General features: G+C 45.1%; 2 protein-coding genes across 5 annotated transcripts in view; one reads left to right on the top strand and one right to left on the bottom strand.

Annotated features, from left to right (window-relative positions):
- The window catches only part of MMRN2 (multimerin 2), a 21,448-nt gene extending 18,079 nt beyond the window's left edge, over positions 1 to 3,369 (top strand). Inside the window, exons 7-8 of the mRNA XM_023763716.1 lie at positions 1,476 to 1,587; positions 2,112 to 3,369. Of these exons, the coding sequence (XP_023619484.1) occupies positions 1,476 to 1,587; positions 2,112 to 2,545 (546 nt within the window). The 3' untranslated portion in view covers positions 2,546 to 3,369. The remainder of the gene's footprint in view (positions 1 to 1,475; positions 1,588 to 2,111) is intronic.
- Positions 3,370 to 8,772: 5,403 nt separating this feature from the next.
- Positions 8,773 to 19,932, bottom strand: part of BMPR1A (bone morphogenetic protein receptor type 1A) — a 90,802-nt gene continuing 79,642 nt past the window's right edge. For all 4 annotated transcript variants that reach the window (XM_023763719.1, XM_014465502.1, XM_014465501.1 and 1 more), the window contains 5 exons: positions 18,034 to 18,226; positions 16,520 to 16,817; positions 14,107 to 14,282; positions 12,574 to 12,704; positions 8,773 to 12,487 (listed from right to left, as the gene is read on the bottom strand). In XM_023763719.1, coding sequence (XP_023619487.1) covers positions 12,362 to 12,487; positions 12,574 to 12,704; positions 14,107 to 14,282; positions 16,520 to 16,817; positions 18,034 to 18,226 — 924 coding nt within the window. In that variant the 3' untranslated portion in view covers positions 8,773 to 12,361. The remainder of the gene's footprint in view (positions 12,488 to 12,573; positions 12,705 to 14,106; positions 14,283 to 16,519; positions 16,818 to 18,033; positions 18,227 to 19,932) is intronic.

Genomic DNA, 19,932 nt, shown 5'->3' with positions numbered 1-19,932 from the left:
CTTCCCAGGCTTGTCACACGGAATCATCACAGCAGCTCAGCAATGTGTTATCACCGCCATCTTATCTGAAGCTGAGGCTCCCGGGCCGGTGAAGGCAGAGGAGCCTGAACCGAGCGCTGCTCGCTGAGCCCTCGCCCTTGCCTGGGGGGCAGGGCCCTGCAGGGCCCTGGGCACCGGGCCTGGGCACCGGGTTCTGAGGCGGAAGCTATGTGAAGCCGGCCCCCCATGCTCTCCTTAGTGTGGCCCTGGGCAGGGGACCAGGCGGCTCTGGGCTTCAAGTGACCGCCCCCTGCCAGAGGCTGGCCTTGGGGCTCTGGCCACCCCCCAGCCCAGACATGGGCTAGATAAAAGGCCACCCTCGGGGCGGCCTGAACCCTGCTGTAGCCTGGCATGTGGGATGCCCGAGGCCTGGCTGAAGGTCCCACCCAAGCCAGCTCCCTCCATTGTGGCCCCGGAGACCTGTCTCCCCGGTGGCGGTGACAGGGCACAGGCTCTGGCACCATTTGTCTCGGCTTCTTCATCTGTAAAATGGGAGAATCATATCAAGGGCTGCTGTGAAGACAAACAGACCCATTTCCCAAATAGCACGAGGCTTACCATTTAGTAGAGCCAGCGGGGCCTTCCTGTCTCCCAGCATTTTCAGGGCTGAACTGTGCCCACCTACACTAACGCTTCCATCTTGAGTCCACGTGTGAGTGGTGCCTGGCCTCAGCTGCCTGATGGTTTAGGAGTCTGAGTTTACCACTACAATATTTTGTTTAAAAAAGTTCCCTTAAAATTAAAAAGAAAACTTCTCTTATTTGAGTTGCAGGAAGGCCATAGGGCTTGAGTGTGTACCTACAGGGAAGCCCACTCTCAGGCCGCCTGCTCGCCAACCAGGAAGCGCCCTTCCTCCCTCTGAGGGCACGTGGGCCCACCGGCTGCTGGAGGCTCCCGCGGCAGCCCCGCCCCAGCTGGTGGGACCGGGTGCAGGGGGGCCAGGCACCGGCAGAGGGCGTCCCAGGCCCGCCGTCTCTAGGCGGACGGGCGCCCCACCTCCTGGGAGCTGGGAGAACTGCAGGGCCAGAGCGGGTCTGCGGTGACACAATCTTACACAAATGGAAACGCTAGTCTGAGCTTTAAATCTCAGGAATCTTCCAGAACTAGAGAAGACCCACGTTCTGTCATTCACAGGCTGTGGCTGGACCAAAGTCAAGAGCTGGTTCTGGGTCCTAAGTAACTAACTGCAAACTTGTTCCTTTAGGCCTTGGTTTCATGCCCTGAGAAATGGGGGCAGGGGTGGGGGTGGGACATGCACACGTGTTCAGGGAGCACCCAAGGAGCATGACCGCATCAGTACCAGGGCCGGTGCCATGCTGGACCCCAGGGGACTCACCCTCCCCGGCCCTGTGGAGCATCTTGGCCAGGCAGCCAGCTGGTCCTTCCCCTGCACCTTCCCCCTCTGCAGAGGGCTCCCTCCGCCCCATGCCTGCCAGCTCTGTGGCACTCACCCTGCTGAGGCCGGATCATGCTTCTTCAAGTGCAAGAACTCCGGAGACCAGGAGCTGCGGGACAGCTCCCAGCCCTGGACCGAGTCCTCTGGAGCACGTGCGTCTCCCACCTGTGAGCAGGGCTCTGCCAGCCTTTTGAAAACATTCAGATGACTGGCCTGAATAGGCGGTTCATCCCTGGCCCCACCTGCTCCTTCCTTCTCTCCCTAAGGTCCTGGTAGCAAGCACTTGTCACTGCTCCGTAGTCAGCACACCAGTGAGTCTGTTTCCCTGAGGATCGGGTCTCTCTTTCCCTGGGGGTCACTCGGCCTTGGTAGGTGGCGGCTGGTGGGAGTCCGAGCCTGGGCTGCCGCCCTCGCCTGCCATTGACAAGCACTCCACTCAGTTTTCTCAGTCAGAGGGACTACGACTCAAGGATGTGGGAAGGGAGAAGGGATCGAACACGAAAGTGCTCTGTACAGAGTTACGCCTGAAGAGACAACAGTCTTGTATTTTTCTTTCAACTAGTGAAACCCTAAGAGTCGCCCGCTAACCCCACTCTGAGACAGTCCTGGGATGTTAGTGCTGTAGTGGCCTGTCTGCATCATGACTAAGCTGAGGGAGGCAGGTCTCGGAGTTAATTTCCCATCCAAGGGCGTGAGTCACTGAGCACTGTCCTCCTGCCCCCAGGCTCCCCCGTGGCCTTCTATGCCGGCTTTGCAGGAGGGATGGCTGCCCCGCAGACAGTGAAGTTCGACACTGCTCACATCAACGTTGGCAGCAGCTACTTCGCTGAAGATGGCTACTTCCGAGCCCCTGAGCGCGGGGTCTACCTGTTTGCAGTGAGCATTGAATTTGGCCCAGGGCCAGGCGCTGGGCAGCTGGTATTTGGAGGTCACCATCAGACCCCCATCGGCACCGCTGAGGAGCAGAGGGGTGGAGGCATGGCCACTGCCTTCGCTATGGCCGAGCTGCAGAAGGGTGAGAGAGTGTGGGTCGAGTTAACCCAGGGCTCAGTGCGGAAGAGAAGCCCCCCAGGCACCGCATTCGGGGGTTTCCTGCTGTTCAAGACCTGAGCCTCGGGCACAGCCGACCGTGCGCCGGGACTTGCCCGGCTCTCCTTGCCCTGGGCTCTGACCAGGTGGCCGGGAGACCATCCAGGTTGGTCTAGCTCTTCCCTGGAAACCCGCAAAGACAATGGCCTCCCTCTGGATGCTGCCCCCTGGGCCGGCCGGGCTGGGCGGGAAGCTGGGCCTGGTGGGCCTTCCATCCGAGGCGGCGTGGCTGGACTCCAGCTCTTGGCCGCCCGTCTTCTCCAGTGCCTGCTGTTTTGCTCCTTGTGGTTGAAAACCTCTGTACAACACTAACCTTTCTCCGGCTTCCTCGTGTCCCTAGTCCCTGCTAGAAAAGCATTCTTTCCCAGAGAGAATTTGGGAACTAGAATAGAGGTGGCATTTTGTACAATCCGGGAAACCAGGCTCCAGTCACTGCCGGCAGGAGAAGACCAGCCGGTTAGGTCTGTCAGTCAGAAATGAAAACTGGTCGAGTTTAGGCGAAGGAAACACAATTAGTATCTTTTCCGTAGTCTCAGTCCTTCCTCGAATGTACCTGTAACTTTAACTTCACCCCCTTTTCTCCTTGCCGCACACGGGACAAAGGCCACGTGCGAACTGCGAGCTAAAATGTGTGTAGCTTTCACCCTTTCACGCTCTCCCACGCCTGACCACCCTCATTCTGATTAGCATCTCTATCAGGAAGGGAGCTGAGGGAAGACGACTAAAAGTCTCCCTCAATTTCATCATCTTTGGAATCAAGCAGCAAGCTCTGCCCGGTGAACTGATGGCAGGAAGGATGTGACGAGGGGTGGAAATGTGGGGCAAAATAAAACTGTTTGCGATAAGTGTGACTCCCATTACTCTAGGACACACCTTACTCCAGGTTCAGTTAATTCTGCCTAAAACACACAGAGGCCTCCACAGTGAGCACTGACATTATTGGATCAGACAGTCCAGCAGAGTTATTCTTGCAATAATAACATATGGTTTTTAAAAAATTGCATATTCTAGAGCAGCGGTTCTCAACCTGTGGGTCACGACCCCTTTGGGGGTCAACGACCCTTTCACAGGGGTCGCCTAAGACCATCGGAAAACACATATATAATTACATATTGTTTTTGTGATTAATCACTATCCTTTATGTTCAATTTGTAACAATGAAAATACATCCTGCATATCAGATATTTACATTACGATTCATAACAGTAGCAAAATTACAGTTATGAAGTAGCAACGAAAATAATTTTATGGTTGGGGGTCACCACAACATGAGGAACTGTATTAAAGGGTCACAGCATTAGGAAGGTTGAGAACCACTGCTCTAGAGCAAACAGGCTTGAGAAAGCAGTCGTCTAGCTGTGGGGAAATGTTTCGTTTTGGTAGTAGGTGTTTAGTATTGGTTGGCTATATTCTTCTCCGTGAGGAAATCAACCGGCTGGGGAATGAGGACGGAGGGGGCTGGTGTCCAGGTTCCCTAGGTCCCAGCCCGTGCTTTCTAGGGCCATCACTCCAGACTCCCTCCGAGTGTATTTACCCCTGAGGTGGGCGTGCCCACGTGTAAGCCATCAGTGCTAAGGGGAGCCGTGTGCAGGCCACTTTGCCACTGATGGTTTGATGTGGGCCAAAGCACAATCTTTCTTGAACTTTTTCCATCCGTAGTATGAGCTGGTCAGCCTACTGGATCTGGCTCAGCCCTCGCTGCCTGCTCTTCCCTCTGGCCAGGGCCTCGCACCCAGTGCAGTCTTCGTTGCCAAGACCACTCCTGACCAAAGGCTGGTGTCTGGGCCACGCCTGACAGATGGGAGGCAGTGCCAGGGCACCCTGGCTGCTGGGAGAACAGCGGGCCTTCTCGCTGCTCGCTGTTGCTATCGGTCAGGCTGTGCCAACGACTAAGTGGAACTGTATTGCGCTGAGTAACAGGGAGGGAGTTGATATCCTCCATAAAGGGTATGTGTCCTCCAGAGCAAGGTTACAAACAGGAGTGCTACCTGGCAAGCACTGTCCACAGCTTGGATGAGTCACCCGGCAAGTTTCTGGGGAACCTAGAGAAACGATGGGTCTTTTAAGTGGGATGCTTCCCATGCAAATCTCACCCGGCCTCACATCATGCTGAGTGCCCACCTTCTGTTTTAACACTCGTATAAGCAGGACTCCAGCTCAGCACGGACTCTAAAGTTTACTTGATAGACTGCTCATCTGCGCTAGGGATCCAAGTCTCTGGGTGGAGACTCTCAGTGCCCAGGTCAGCATTCAAATAGCCTCCCTCACAGCGTCCTGAGCAACAGCTCACTGAGCCCAGTGCCCAGTGGTATCAGACCTCCCCAACCTGCCGGAAAAATTCAAAAATACCACTGAGAAGAAAAGAGTAAGCAGACCGGGAAATTGTAGTAATTCCCAAAACAACAGGAAGGAGAAAGGATCAAGTATAAAATGAAATAGCAATAAGCAATCATAACCCCAAGCATGTGAGACTGTTGGAGAAATGGGAGTGATTTCGGCGGAGTTGCAACTCAAACTCAGCCGCCATCCCTGCCTGTGCTGAGCAGGGCGGCAGTGGCCTCCGCGAGGTCAGTGCTGAGCCCCACACCCTCCAGAGGCTCAGTAGGCAGGAAGCCCCTGCCCTGGTGACCTGAGACCATAGGGAGTCAATCAGACATCTCCATGTCCACAACAACATGTCCAAATAAGGCCCGACATTTACTTTTATTTCACAAACACCACGCAGGGGATAGAATGGTCTAGAAACATTGTTTCTTAAAGCTCTCCTCCCCTCCGGGATGCTCCTCTGTAGTCCCCTGTAGTCCATGTTTATTTTGAAAACAAAACACCCCTGAGCACCATCCCCCACCCTCTTCTATCAAGAAGCTCCCCCAAACCTGGTTTGACAAAGACAACCCTCTTGGGGGAGTGGGGAAGCCTGGTGCCCTCAAGTAGGCAGAGGAGGAACGGGTTGCTGATATTTGCTCCAACAAACAGTGATGATCCTACTCCTCCCTGAAAAAATAACCAGTCCAAGGAATGTGGAACCGAGGTGAGCAGGGATCCACTAACTCTATGAGCAATAGCCCCAGAGTGCCAAACACTTGTGGAAAATTAGGATCAGGAACAAGGCCCAAAACTCACCAAACTGAAGTTTTTGGAACATATAAATCTTTAGAAACAAGAGAGAAAATTGTAAAGATAAATTTTATTTGCCACCCAGATTCTGGTCTCCAAATATCTCCCTTAAAGGGAACCTGAAAGCCTTAGACAGAGGGCGGACTAGAGCAAGAAAAATAGCAGCTGAGCCTGGAACATCATCATGTGCCAAAAAGGCTGGCGTGGCTCAGTGGGTGAGTGTCATCCATGAACCAGGAGGTTATGGTTAAACTCCCGGTCAGGGCACATGCCCAAGTTTCGGGCTCGATCCCCAGTAAGGGACATGCAGGAGGCAGCCCATTGATGTTTCTCTCTCATCAATGTTTCTAACTCTATTCCTCTCACTTCCTCTTTGAAATCAGTAAAAACAAAAAATAATGGGCACATGTCAAAGAGCTCAAGAGCCAGTGTGATGAACTCTGGGTCAATTTGAACATCAAAGCCAATAATGACCTAGCAACTCTATATGACCCATGAATAGAATAAAAACTCATGAGTCCCATGCTGGTGAAATGCCCTCAGAAACACACAAACATCCTGTCCACCCCTCACTGGCCTTTACTCCAGAGAATGTCAGTATCACAAAAGTCAAGAGCTGGACAACTGGTTCAGATTGAAGGGGAGTAAGGAGATATGACAACTAAATGCAAGATCCTAGCCAGACTGTGGGACTGGAAAATGTGCGCTCATGGCTTTCATGAAAACACCTGGCAAAACTTGAGTAGGTCGGCAGATTATGGTATTGCAGGTAAGTGTCATGGTATCGACGTTAACTTTCCTGCTTTTGATAATTGGTTGTATAATAGAATATCCCTGAAGTACTTAGGGACAGAGGCATGAGCTCTGCAATGTACTCCAAGTAGTTGAGAAAAAAGCATGTGACCACAAACTCCAGGAGCCTTTGTACTTCCTGTACATACACATACAAAATGAGCAGTTGGCACAAAAATGTAAGTTTATGAATCTGGGTGAAGGGTAAATGGCATTTTTTAAACTACTTTCCAACTTTTCTGGAAGTTTGAAATTATTTCAAAATAGTTAAAATAAAATTTGATTGTTTAAAAAATACACACACCTCAGTAGATGGGTGAACAGCAGGTAGGATATAACATAAGAGGGGCATGCTAGGAAATTTGGAAGAAACATCCGGGAGACATAGTATTTGTCTAATGGTAGTTCCAGAAGGAGGAAAGTAAGAGGGAGGACATAAACAACGGAAGGAAAGTTTCCAGATCCAAGAAAAGGTGAAAAAGAACCTAATTAGTACTAGCAGAATGGAAATATGTAGACATGCAAGTTTAAATTTCAAAAAGGAAAATTCTGCTTCGTGAATGAGAAACTAAGTTACACACCAAGCACTGCACGGAACACATCCATTCTCACTGGCCACGCGGTGCTGGGAGATCGTGGGGCAGTGCCCTCAGCGTTGGATTCTAGCTCCAGCCACAACGCTAGCCCCGGAGGACCGCATCGAATGATAAAAACTGCTTTTTAAGTGTTTGAAGTGCCTCCCACAAGTGTACCACAGCCTTTCAATTCTTTCTATAATGTTTCAGTGTAGTGAACAGAGAAAAGGGAACAGATTGCTTCAACTGATTCAAAATTGGTTTTATAAAATGGCTTCCCCCTAAAAAAAAAAATAGTTTGAAAATATCAGCATTTTATATTGACTTTTTAAAAAAATGTATTTTTATTCATTTCAGAGAGGGAGAGGGATAGAAACACCAATGATGAGAATCACTCTATCAGCTGCCTCCTGCACGCCCCCCACTGGGGATTGAGCCTGCAACCCAAGCATGTGCCCTTGACCGGGATCGAACCCAGGACCCTTCCGTCTGCAGGCTTTATTTACTGAGCCAAACCAACTAGGGCTTGACTTTGAAATATTGCTAACATTTCAGGTTCCCTGTATGCAGTTTAGGATCTGGGTGGTGAGGTGACTGTAGGGAGCCCTGGGGCATCTGGTAGCCCTGAACGTCCCTTCAAGGGTGCATGGGACACTCAATCAGAGTGATCGGACAAAGATCAGGAAGAGAAGGTTCAAAGGAGGGGTAGGTAGGTCACACATATTCCATCTAAACATGAGAATGACAGTTCCTACCTGAAAGGATTCACCTTTCTGCCCTACTCTCTGCTTCCACTGAAACACTGTGCACAGCCCTGTCTGTGCACTTGAGTAAGTTTCCTCGCCCTGACTCCCAGCCTCAGGGCAACCTGCCCGTTTCTGCTCACACTCTGAGCTCCCGGGATTGAAGTCCTCATGATCAGAACAGTGCCCATGCCACTGGGCGGTCTCTAGGCTGTGCTCCCAGAGCCACGTGCAGAGTCCACACCTCTCCCAGTGCCAGGAGGCAGTCACAGGACCTGGGACCAGCCATGCTCAGCTGGAGGGAAGCAACCAGATGGCGCTCTCCAGGGCCAGCAGGAGCGTCAATGAGAAATCCTCCAGGCACAATCTTTTAAAAGTTCTTATCTACTAGGCCCATTTTTAGAAAGGTAACCTAAGAAAATATACAAAGATTCCTGTTTAATGATGTTCAATGCATTGGTTGGTTATATTTTTTAAAACAATGGAAAGTAACCCAAATATTGAATGGGGAATTAAAAAAAATATTCAATCTATTTGATGGGATATTGCATGGTCATTTTTTTAAAAAAAGTTATGCTTTCAATGGCTACATAGTGACACACTATGATCTTAATATTGGAGAAAAGTATGCAGCAGAAAAACATTGGAAACATTCAAATGTAAATAGTGGTAACATCTGGCAATAGAATTTTGAATGATTTTATTTGCTTTTTTATTCTTTCCTATGTTTTCCAAAATTTCTGCAATAAGTACATATTTTTATAACTAGAAAAAATATTTTTAAAAGAAAAACCACCTTTATTGTAATAGGTTTATGGCCCTTCTCTCTACACGAAGGACGGAAGGTCTGGTTGTCTGGGCACTTACCTGCCCCTGCTCCCACCTGGCTTTCTGGTCGCTGAAGTGCACACCTCAGGGACATGTGTATGTTCACTAACTTACTTTTTATGAAAGCTCACCAGACATGCATTCTGATATACAATACAATCTGAGCAGAGCATCACAAAACACATCACTGAAGTATACTAAAATAAGGTTATTTACTTAAAAATGATACACTGGACGTAATCTCTATATAGAACACAGCAATTAATGGTAAACTTAATAAGGCGCCTTTTAAAGCAGATGCTGACAAAATAAATGTAGTGTGTTACATACCAAAGATGAATCTATATTTTTGGTGTTTTACAATTGCGTAATAAAACTGCTTAACTCTTGTTTCAATGTCTATATACAACTTCCCTAATTAAGCTATAATGGTATTTTCATTTTATACAATATATACTGCATTTTAATTTTTAAACGGACAGGGACAACAGTCACTACAAGGGCTTAAATAATTCTACTGAAAGCATAGTACAGAGCACAATCTACAATCACACCCCAGTCAATCCTTTGCAAAAGCAGTGTTTACAGACTCTCCCTCTGGGACAATCTCACAGTGGCCGCACCAATGCTGCCAGACTTACTCTGTTTCTATGAGCGTTGGTTGTCTGCAATTTTCACTGTGATTCTCTTAACAGCTCTGAGGCAAGAACTGGTATTTTAACATCTGACCTAAGCAAATAATAAATATCACCACTTTTAAACAGTACAAGAGCTGCAACAATGCTTTTTAAAAAATGCATATTTCTGCTGTTGAAATTATTTTAGATACTTAAGAAACATTTCAAAACAACATGTATGAAGTGAAATATGACTTGAATTTATAAAATATTCCCTGGAATAAATTATTCAATATAAAAGTTGATTTTGTGCTAACTTAGAGATGCATAATTCTTTAAAAATTGTATTGCATTTTTGTTTTAAACATAAGCAAAAAATCTGGGGTAAAGGGTGCTATTTTTTTTTTTTTAGTAAATAATTTGGCACATTCTAGGAAAATAATTTTCAAAAATAAGTCACTTTCTAAGTTTAGAAATAAATCTGGACATTGAAAAGGCAACATGAATTGTTGATTGAAATATTTTTTTGTGATACTATTTCCAGAAAATTAGATTCCAATTTTATATTTCAGAAACTTGTTCAACAAAAAAGCACAGAGAAAGCTTAGAATAAAGACATTGAAATCCATCCTAATGTGCCTTTAATTCCAGAGATGTTTCAGTTATCTCTAGATAACTGAAGATTAACTTCTGTTATATTCTGGTACCTTTGGAGTTTTGTTTTTATTTTAATTATTTAAAAGGATGACAGACATGTTTTTAAAATGCTCAACTGTGAGACCAAATAATGGTTTCTAGGGTTTTTCAAATTATTAACTATGGTACTATATCATACCTCCTTCCTCTTTAAATATTTCACTTACTGGATGAACTTAGAAATTTAAGAGTAAAAGTAAGAAGGAAAGAAGTTTCTTGGAACATTTTTTAACTTTAAAATTTCAAATAAGTCATCATCTGCTTTTTAAAAAACATGTTATACTAGAAACAAGTCTCTAACATTAATTCTTGCTATCACTTTTAATAATCAATTTAATTAAAAAAATTAATTATGATGGGCTTGTACTTACACACTATCTGTAATGTTTTGCATCCACATACTATTTTAACATTTCTAAGAATAGTGCTTGCCTTTTCTTATGTATCTTCTTTACTATTAAGATGACAAATGATTTTGAAGATTTATAGTTTGTCAAATAAAAATAAATCAAGGTTAACCTTAGCTTAAGTAGATCCAAGCTAGTAAGTATTCTTAAATGCGTGGCAATTTAGATAAAAATATCTATGAATCTCACTGTTAAGAGATGGGAAACATTCTGAAGGAGCAAGTTATTTGGTACTACCTACCAACATGTAAACTCACCTTGATGAACATTTCAAAATTAAATTATCTTAGATGAAAATTATTAAATTCAGTCAAAACTATTAAAGCAAATTTTAAGTTTGTGAAATTTGATGTCAGTATATTAAAGTCTCACTCTTCAGGGCCAGTCACATTTTTGGTAATGAATGGAATCATGCTCTGCTGTCCCCCCTCTAAAGTGTCTTGACCATGTTGTAATATAATCACATTTATTTTATGCTCTATTCAAAGAAAACTGCCTTACTTTCTGCGCCTAGGAGTTGTTTTATCAGACTAAGGCATTGATATTTAAAAGGCATTACAGAAATATAAAACGTTTAAGTGAATCCATCGCACACGCAGCGTTTTCTGGAGGAGCAGCTACACGGTACAGACATCACCACTGACCAGACAGTGAACTCCGTGCCGGATTCTTCATTGTCTTCACAAGTTACAGAACAGAAATCATAAAACCAGAAATCTCAAATGATTCAAATGTCTAAAACAGCTGTTAATGAACTTGTATCATCTCTGAAATAGAAATTTCTAATGAGAGGGCCCTTTCACAATGGAAAAGTCGAGAGGATATTATCTTAATGAAAGTCTGTGCCTGAAATGAACAAACTCTTGGGTTTAATATACTATTTTGAGTGTATTAGTTCTAAAATTCATATGTGGTTCTACTTTATAACATTTTCTTCTGATCTTTTATTTTTTCCCTTAAGGATGAGGTGTGAGGTACACGTGAGCTGGTTTCTACAACAGTATAGATGCATGTACATATAAAAAATATGGTTGTAAAAGGAGCATGTATCTTGCAAATAAAGCATATTACACACAAAATATAAATAACTTCCCTTTTAAACATTACTAGAATAAAGAATACAGAACCTGGTTATAGGCACTTAGCATCGCTATCAAACGCAGTCATCAGTAACTCACTTCAACAAGAAGTGTTTTCTCACAAGATCATGGCATTGGAAGGTCCAACTTTGGACAGGATGCTTTCTATGGCAAAATAGTAATTACCAAAAAAAGGAAAGATGGTGGTAGGAGAAAAACAGTCGAAATTTTCAGGCACTTTAAGCTTTTTTGGCCTTTACATCAACTTTTATGTTAAAAATAAAGTTGGTGGAGAAGCTAGCTCACTTTCAAGGTAAATGGCTTTTATGTGATTGGCGAATCTTGGTCAGATCATGCATTTTTAAAGCACAAAACCAACAGCCTCTAATATCTTCCTCGGTGGTCATAAGTCATATTTTCTTCTAATTCGATGGCAGCAGAGAAATCCTGGCAAGCATGTGTGTGTACACACACCATTATCAAGGCCTGACAAACTACTTCTCATAAACTACGCAGCATCCTAAACAGATGATAATCCATAGGCTGTTTACAAAGGTCGAGTACAAATCAATGCGCTTCCTCAGGCAGGAAGCAAGGACACATTCCTCCGATTCTGCTGAATTCACTGATCTTCTTAGGCTTTCACAGAAAGCACCCTTGTACGAGCAGGTAATTCAGCACCCAGAGTTTGACTGGAGACTCACCCATCAGGACTGAAGTCTCGATGTAGTTCATAAAAACCCGATTTAAAAAGGCATCAGAAACCACACTTAGAGTAAAGCTGTCCGTAGGTAAAGAGTGAAGTTCTGGAGTCCCCAGCTCATACTCTGCAGAGCATGGAAGGTGCCCAGGGCAGCCTGTGAGGGTAAGGGGAGGTCAGAGCCTGCGAACCGCGCAAGCTCCTTATCCCACTCTTCTCCCACCGTGCCCTGGAGAAATCGGTCGAGCGCAGTCTGGAGTTTCTCCTCAGGATTGCTTCACTGTCAAATCTTTACATCTTGGGATTCAACCATCTTTGCCAGCGTCTTCTTGATCCGCAGAGCCGTGAGTCTGGAGGCCGGGTTGTGGGCCCAGCATTCTGACATCAGCTTCAGCACTGCTCGAAGACACTGAAAAGCAAACAGAATGCAGGGAGCAGGTAAACATCTTTGGCCACACTCATCATCCCTCCCTCAGGGGACTGGGTTCCACATACCTCATCACTGTTCCATCTATTAGACACAATTGGCCGCAAACGTTTGACACACACAACCTCACGCATATCTTCGTACGATGGGTCACTGGGCACCATGTTGTAATATGGCAGTTGGTACTCCTCTACTATTCCTGCAGAGAGGAAACAGCGGGCACAACAATGGTGGCCGGACAAAATATACGAATCTACTCAGCGCCTCGTACTAAACTATGGAGCTAAAACTGACTCCTACATAAGGAAGAAAAACAGAGTGGGTCATTCACTTTTAATAGTAAATGTATGTTGTTCTCTTTTTTTATGTCTAACTAGAGAGGCCCGGTGCATGACAATTTGTGCACTCAGAGGGGGTCCCTCAGTCCAGCCTGCACCCTTTCACAATCCAGGACCCCTCAGGTAGGGTCCCTAGGCCTGGCCTGAGATTAGGGCCTATCAAGGCTTTCCTTCCCCCGGCTGCAGGCAGCTGGCCCCACCCCCATTGCTGCCACTGCTTGCCATCTGTGCAGCGCTATCCCCCCTCCCCACCCCGGCCACCAGTGGCCTCCCTCTGCAAGCAACAGGCGTGGGGTGTGATGGCTGGCTGGCCTGGGCCTCCCCAATCACCCCTAACCACTGGTCTGCCTGCCTGATCACCCCTAACCACTCTGCCTGCCTGCCTGATCGCCCCTAACTGCTTGCTTGGGGGCGGGGTCAGCCCGGCGAGGGGCCATGGTGGTTCTGGTCTCTGGTTGTTTTGGTTGTTATGTTTATGGTGGCTGGCCTTTTATTATATAGGATTATTTCCCCTATGCCTACCAGGACCCCCATCATAGCTACGGACATAACAATATTCAAAAAAAAAGCAAGGGAAACACTCACTTACCCTAAATGTTAACCTAATTATTTGTTTCTCTACACTGTTCCTACTAATAATAAGTGCAGCAGAAAGACAGCCTGATATGTAGCAAAGAGAAAACCCAGTAGGCCTTAGACAGCCATCCTGGGAAAGGCTGGCCTGCAAGGCTGCCGTGCTGGTGTCTGGGAACTTGCAGGCAGGCAGCTCCCTAAGTGTTGAGAGCGGTGCATGGGGCCTGGACTATTTGTGCAGACAGCAGGGTTGGTGCTGAGCACCTGTTCTCGCTCTGCGTATGGAATTTTGGAACATGCTAGGCAGAGGGCGCCTACCTGACCAGCTGCCAATAAAACCGCTGAGAAATAAGTCTCTAACTACTTCGCAGGTAGCAGCATTTCTCACATCACACGCTGGAGGAATTCAGTGCATCCTGTGTGGCTTCCCTGGGAGAGGCCTTTGGAGGCTGCTGTCTGATTTCCTCTGAACTTTGCCCCTGGCACCTTTTCTCTTTGCTGATTTTGCTCTGTATCCTTTCACTAGACTAGATGTTAGCTGTGAGGACAACTATGTGCGTCCTTCCAGTGACGTTACAGACCATGGGAGTGGTCCAGGGGATCCCTGACATCTCAACTATATAACAGGAGCGGTTACTTTCTGAATGAGGAGGATGCAAACCTAACGGGAAACACCCCCACCACTCCTACCCCCTGTGATGCAGCGCCGAGCCATCTCCCAGATGATCAGGCCGAAGCTGTAGATGTCCGCCATGATGTAGGGCTGGAAGTGGTTCTTGTTGAGGCTCTCGTCCAGCACTTCCGGGGCCATGTACCGCCGGGTGCCCACTCTGGCGTTCAAGGGCACGTCCACTTCATTTGTGTCGCTGAGACAGGAGGCAGATGATATCCAGATTGATGGTTAAGAACAAAATACTTTTTCTTCTATTTTTGTTGTATTTTATAAAAGTCAGACTCTCCCCCTCTCCCCAAATAAATAATAAAAATCTATCTATCTTTCTAAAACTCCACATTCTTTTATCAGAAACTATTGAGGCCAAATATATTTTTAAATTTAACATCTTTCAGAGTTTATAAAAGTAATATACCCTGTAAATATATGATACCAATTCTAGACCTTCCCCAGCAGAGTCTAGAGCAGGACTCTTCACAAGCTTACTACCACGTGTGTACTGAAAGCTAAGCATGAAGTTGCTATCAAGCTGGATAAAGACAAGATACCTTGCATGAGTACAGGTAGTTTTGTCACCAAACAAGTGTGGTGTCTCTCAAAGAAAAAGGACAATACCGAACGTTAGCTAACATGGTGGGTAATTGTGTCCCAGAGCAGGCGGAGGTGAAGGGAAACTGAGAAGAGTTATTTGCCTGTCCATTCTCCTGTGACACAGGGTTACATTTCCTTCCTTACAGGTCCAGCCAATGCGGGGGTGCAGCCGTGCCTACATAGTCCCACTGATGTCATAAGTGACGCTCACTGGGTTTTCAATTTGTGAGGTAAATTTTAGAGCTGGAAGACATGAATGCTTTCTGTTTAGGTCCCCAGTTCTGGAAACTACTACGAAGCAGGGATTAACCTCTAGAGTGCCAGGGAGTGCGATCGCGCTCCTCCTGTCTTTCCCCAGAAGTGCCGGGAGCGCTATCGCGCTCCTCCTGCAGTGTTCCTATTAGGTGCTAGTAGTTCACTCTTTATTGACAGATGGCACCTAAGTGCAGATTACTTATGATGCTGAATGTTTGTAGTTCTAAAATTGACCACTGGCATTTATCTGCCTAATTTTCATAATTTTTTCCCTAAACTGCTGTAAAATCAGCAAAAATGCCTTGGCAATTTTAGCATAGTTCCTAGGATATTGGTTGGCACTCAAAGGGTTAATTAATGTAGTCTATATTTTCTTACATAGCATCTGATGAATATTTGAGCCAATTAACACTACACTGACTAAAAACAAACAAACAAGATCAGAACACTGGAACAGCCAGGAAAGATGATTTAATTTTTTAATATTTGTTTTATTATGGACTAGTATTTTTGTGGTTTTTAAATTTTTTTTTAATATTTTCATTGATTTTAGAGAGGAAGGGAGAAGGAGAGAGAGAGATAGTAACATTGATGAGAGAGAATCATTGATCAGCTGCCGCCTTCATGCCCCACACTGGGAATTAAGCCCTCAACCTGGGCATGTGCCCTGACTGGGAATCGAACCATGACCTCCTGGTCAACCACTGAGCCATGTTGGCTGGGCTGGACTAGTATTTTAATATTATGACCTGAAATTAATTCTGAAATGTGAAATAGCTGTATTCTAGAAGCTATAACATTAAAATGATTTCAATAGTTTATAATATCCTAAAGATGTTATAATTCTAATTATTTAAAACTATTAACGACGTACAGTGGGGCCTTGACTTACGAGTGTCCCGACTAACGAGTTTTTTGAGATACCAGCTGTCTCTCGACCTAATTTTTGCATTGAGTTGACAGAGTAATTTGAGTTAACGAGCTCCTTAAGGAGCTCGGTCTAGGAACGAATTAAACTGGTAAGTCAAGGCTCCACTGTAGCAAGTTGTGATGAGAGACGGCATGTCTACTCCAGGTGGGGGAGTGTAAATTGATACAGGCTCTCTGAAGGGATGACGTGCAATATGCCTCAATTTAATACACACATGCCCTTCGTCTAGCCCTTCTAAGGAACCCATCATGACGAAGTACTTGTATAAATGTGCAAGGATTAATATATATCGATAAAATACAATGTTCATTAAAGTATTTTTAAATAGAGACAAACCATAGGCAACTTTAATGCCTGTGAGTTGGGTCATGAAATAAGTTATGTTTTGAAAAAATGGCAGCAACACTATGAAAAAGAATGAAGTAGATCTACATAAACTAAAATAGAAGAATGTCTAAGACAATAAAAAACAGGAAATAAAAAATTATGTAGAGTAGAATGTAATTTTGTAAACAAAACCAACCAGGACAAAACCCCAATCATATAGTTATGTGAGCACAAACACATCCTTGGAATTCCACTGTCCTAAATACCAACATGCAAATACTTCTAGAGATTAATAGAATTCCAAAGAGTAGGCAAAGACCACTTACCTATTGAACTTAACTGCAAGGCCCAGGTCAGCAATACAACAACTTCCATTTTTCTTAATGAGAATGTTTTTGCTCTTTAGGTCTCGATGAGCAATTGCGGGCTTCCCTTGGGTGCCGTAAATCTCCGTGTGCAGGTGGCACAGACCACAGGCAGCTGAGTACGCCAGCTTGAGCAGGGCCCTGGTGTCCAGCGTCGTACACTTCAGGAAGTCATAGAGAGATCCGTGCTCATGGTAATCGGTGATCAGATACAGCTGCGTCCAGGAGCCGGTGCCTTTAATGTCTGCGGCTATAAAACCTGGTCGTGGGTGAGTTTCAAGGTTAGTTATCAGAGGTGGCATGGAGAGTAATGAAGGCTCCCAGGGTCATGATACATATAACTCTACACTTCTGCAATACATTTACAATAATATTAATGATCATCCTGAAAATGATAATAGTATGACTAAGAAAATCACATATCGTATAATAACCTGGGGGCGTTATCATCTACATGACTCTCTGAGCATGAAAAACCTATAAAGACGACACATGGAAAGGACCCTCAATTTCAAATTGAAAAGTGGACACACTAAAATTAAGTTAAAAATGTTCAACGAGCCAATTCCACGTGCCCATCAATGCCTCCTCACACCTGCCAGCTCTCTGACGAGCAGGTCCATAATGCTGGCCCCTTTCCTGTCCTCTCTCCCTTCAGAAAATGGTCGGCAAAAGTGCTGAGTAGTGCCCTGCCCCCAAACTCATGTCCACCTGGTGCCTGTAAATGCGACCTTATTTGAGATGTAATCAAATCCAGATGAGGTCATACTAGGTTAGGGTGGTAAATCAATGACTAGTGTCCTTGTGAGAGGGAAATATGGACACAGACATACAGGAAGCAGGAGTGCCGTCTCTCAGCCGAGAGCATGGACCGCTGGTGTCACCAGACCCAGAAAGAAGCAAGGAAGGGTCGTTTCTTCAAAGCCTTCAGGAAGCATGGCCCTGCCAACACCTGGATTTAAACCTCAGGCCTCCAAAGCTAAGAGGGAAGGAGTGCCTGTTGTTTTAAGCCGCCATTTGTGGTAATTTGTTATGATGACCTCAGGAAACTACTGTAAGTGCCTACTATACTCTTGGCAATGTACTATGCACTGTCTACACGAAGGGAAATGATATAGTAGCTGGAAAGAAAGGCCGGGAAAGCTAAAAACGCCTGAATGACTCTGCTGTTGTGTAAATGGGGTTGTGGGGTGGGGAGGGAGAAACCTACTAAGCTACATCATATGGTGGTGGTGGTGGCTTAGCTTACAAAAGGCATATATAGTTACCCTAGAAAATTGCTTAAATTTAGCTATAAAACACTTGGTTTTTGTTAGATATGAGTTAGTCCAATAAGCTGGCATTACTTTGAAATTCTTTGTTGTTTCCTCAGCAGCGTAGTAAATACAGTGGCTAGTTAGCATTTAGAACTCTCAGAGCCTGCACCCCACTAACCCCGTCAGAATATGGAATTGGCTGAAAGAATGTGTACCCACCGAGTATGTTTTCATGGCGCATCAGCACTGTCTGGTAGATCTCCGTCTCACGAAACCAGCTAGCTTCTTCAGTGGTAAAGAACACTTTGACTGCCACCTTCTCACCACGCCATTTACCCATCCACACTTCTCCATATCGACCTTTACCAACTTGCCGAACCATCTGAATCTGTTTGGCAATAGTTCGCTGAACCTTCATTAAAAAAAATGTTTTGAGTTCTTGATGAAAAGAACCTATTAAGACTGAGAAAGTGGTCTGATAGTTCATCCCATCAAAAAAGATGGTATATAATCAACTCCAGTACTAAACATTAAAATGTATTTAAAAGAAGATGACACAATAAGCAATATATTCTGATATCACAAACTGTTTACAAAAAAGTTCAAAGTAATTGCCTTCCCTATGCACATAAGCCTCTGGGTGATCTCCTTCAGACTCTGCGCTGGCCGCATGACTGGCCCTGGGAAACAGAACTAGAGAAATGATGCCCTGCGGGCAGCCCTGAATTTCCTGCGGTTCTAGGAGCTCTGGAGCATGAGCAGTGCTGTGCTGACACGGCACGCGCACACACCACACCGCCTCACTCTAGCTGAGCGTGGCCAGGAGAAAACTGCCAGCAGACCCACTGGATCGGGAGAAAGAAGACATGTTTGCTGCTTTAAGCCGTTACTCTTTGGGGTGGTTTATTATGCAGTGAAATCTAAATGACAGTTAAAAGTCTTCAGCTCAGTCTCTCAGATGGACATAGTCTGACTCATCATTCCCTGTATTCACATCATCCTCACCCCTTCCATTTCAACTGTTACTTTTATTTATTTTTCCCTTTAACTGCTATCATTCTTTTTTTTCTTACTGAATTTATGGGGGTGACATTGGTTAATAAAATTATACAGGTTTCAGGTGCACAATTCTACAATACATCATCTGTATATTGTATTTTGTGTTCACCACCCCAAGTAAAGTTTCCTTCCACCACCATTTACCCCCCTTTACCCTTTTCTACCCCCGCTTTCTCTCTGGTAATCACCATACTGTTGTCCGTGTCCATGAGTCTCTTTTTTTCTTTACTTAATCCCTTCACCCTTCTCACCCAGCCTCCAACCCCCTCCCCTCTGAGACTGCCAGTCTGTTCTCTGTATCCCTGAGTCTGTCTCCACTGTCAGTTTATCCATTTCAACTTTTAGAATTACTCAACCTCATTCCCGTCTCAGAGCTTTGTGCACGCGCAGCTTCCTTCACTGGTAAGTGCTGCTCTTTTGTTTAACATCTACATAGCACACATACACTTCTCAGTTGCCGCACTCATCACAATTATAGTTTCTTATTGTTTATCTTATATATCTGTTTGAGTTCCATCCCACCCTGCTCACAGGACATAGGTAGTTTCTGAGAACACACTAAGTGCTTTCATTAATATCTCTTTTTAAAAATATATATATTTTATTGATTTTTTACAGAGAGGAAGGGAGAAGGATAGAGAGTTAGAAACATCAATGAGAGAGAAACATCGATCAGCTGCCTCCTGCACACCCCCTACTGGGTATATGCCCGCAACCAAGGTACATGCCCTTGACCGGAATCAAACCTGGGACCCTTCAGTCCGCAGGCCGACGCTCTATCCACTAAGCCAAACCGGTTAGGGCTCATTAATATTTCTTGAAAGTAATATGTTAATTGCTACCATTCGTGGTCACTCTAAGTTAAACAGAACACTAAGGTCCAGTGTAGATTGTACTTAAAAATGGGCCAAATTTTGTGAATACCTGAACTAACTTACTCTATGTATCATTTTATTACAGATCCTTTTGTAATTTTTTCAGCAGTCAGGATTACTGACGTATAACATACACAACAAAATTCACTCTTTTTGAGAACTGCGCTTTACAAATGCATAGAGT

This window comes from Myotis lucifugus, unplaced genomic scaffold (genome assembly GCF_000147115.1).
Source record: "Myotis lucifugus unplaced genomic scaffold, Myoluc2.0 scaffold_298, whole genome shotgun sequence".
Taxonomy (NCBI): domain Eukaryota; kingdom Metazoa; phylum Chordata; class Mammalia; order Chiroptera; family Vespertilionidae; genus Myotis; species Myotis lucifugus.
This window is presented reverse-complemented; position numbering and strand designations above follow the sequence as displayed.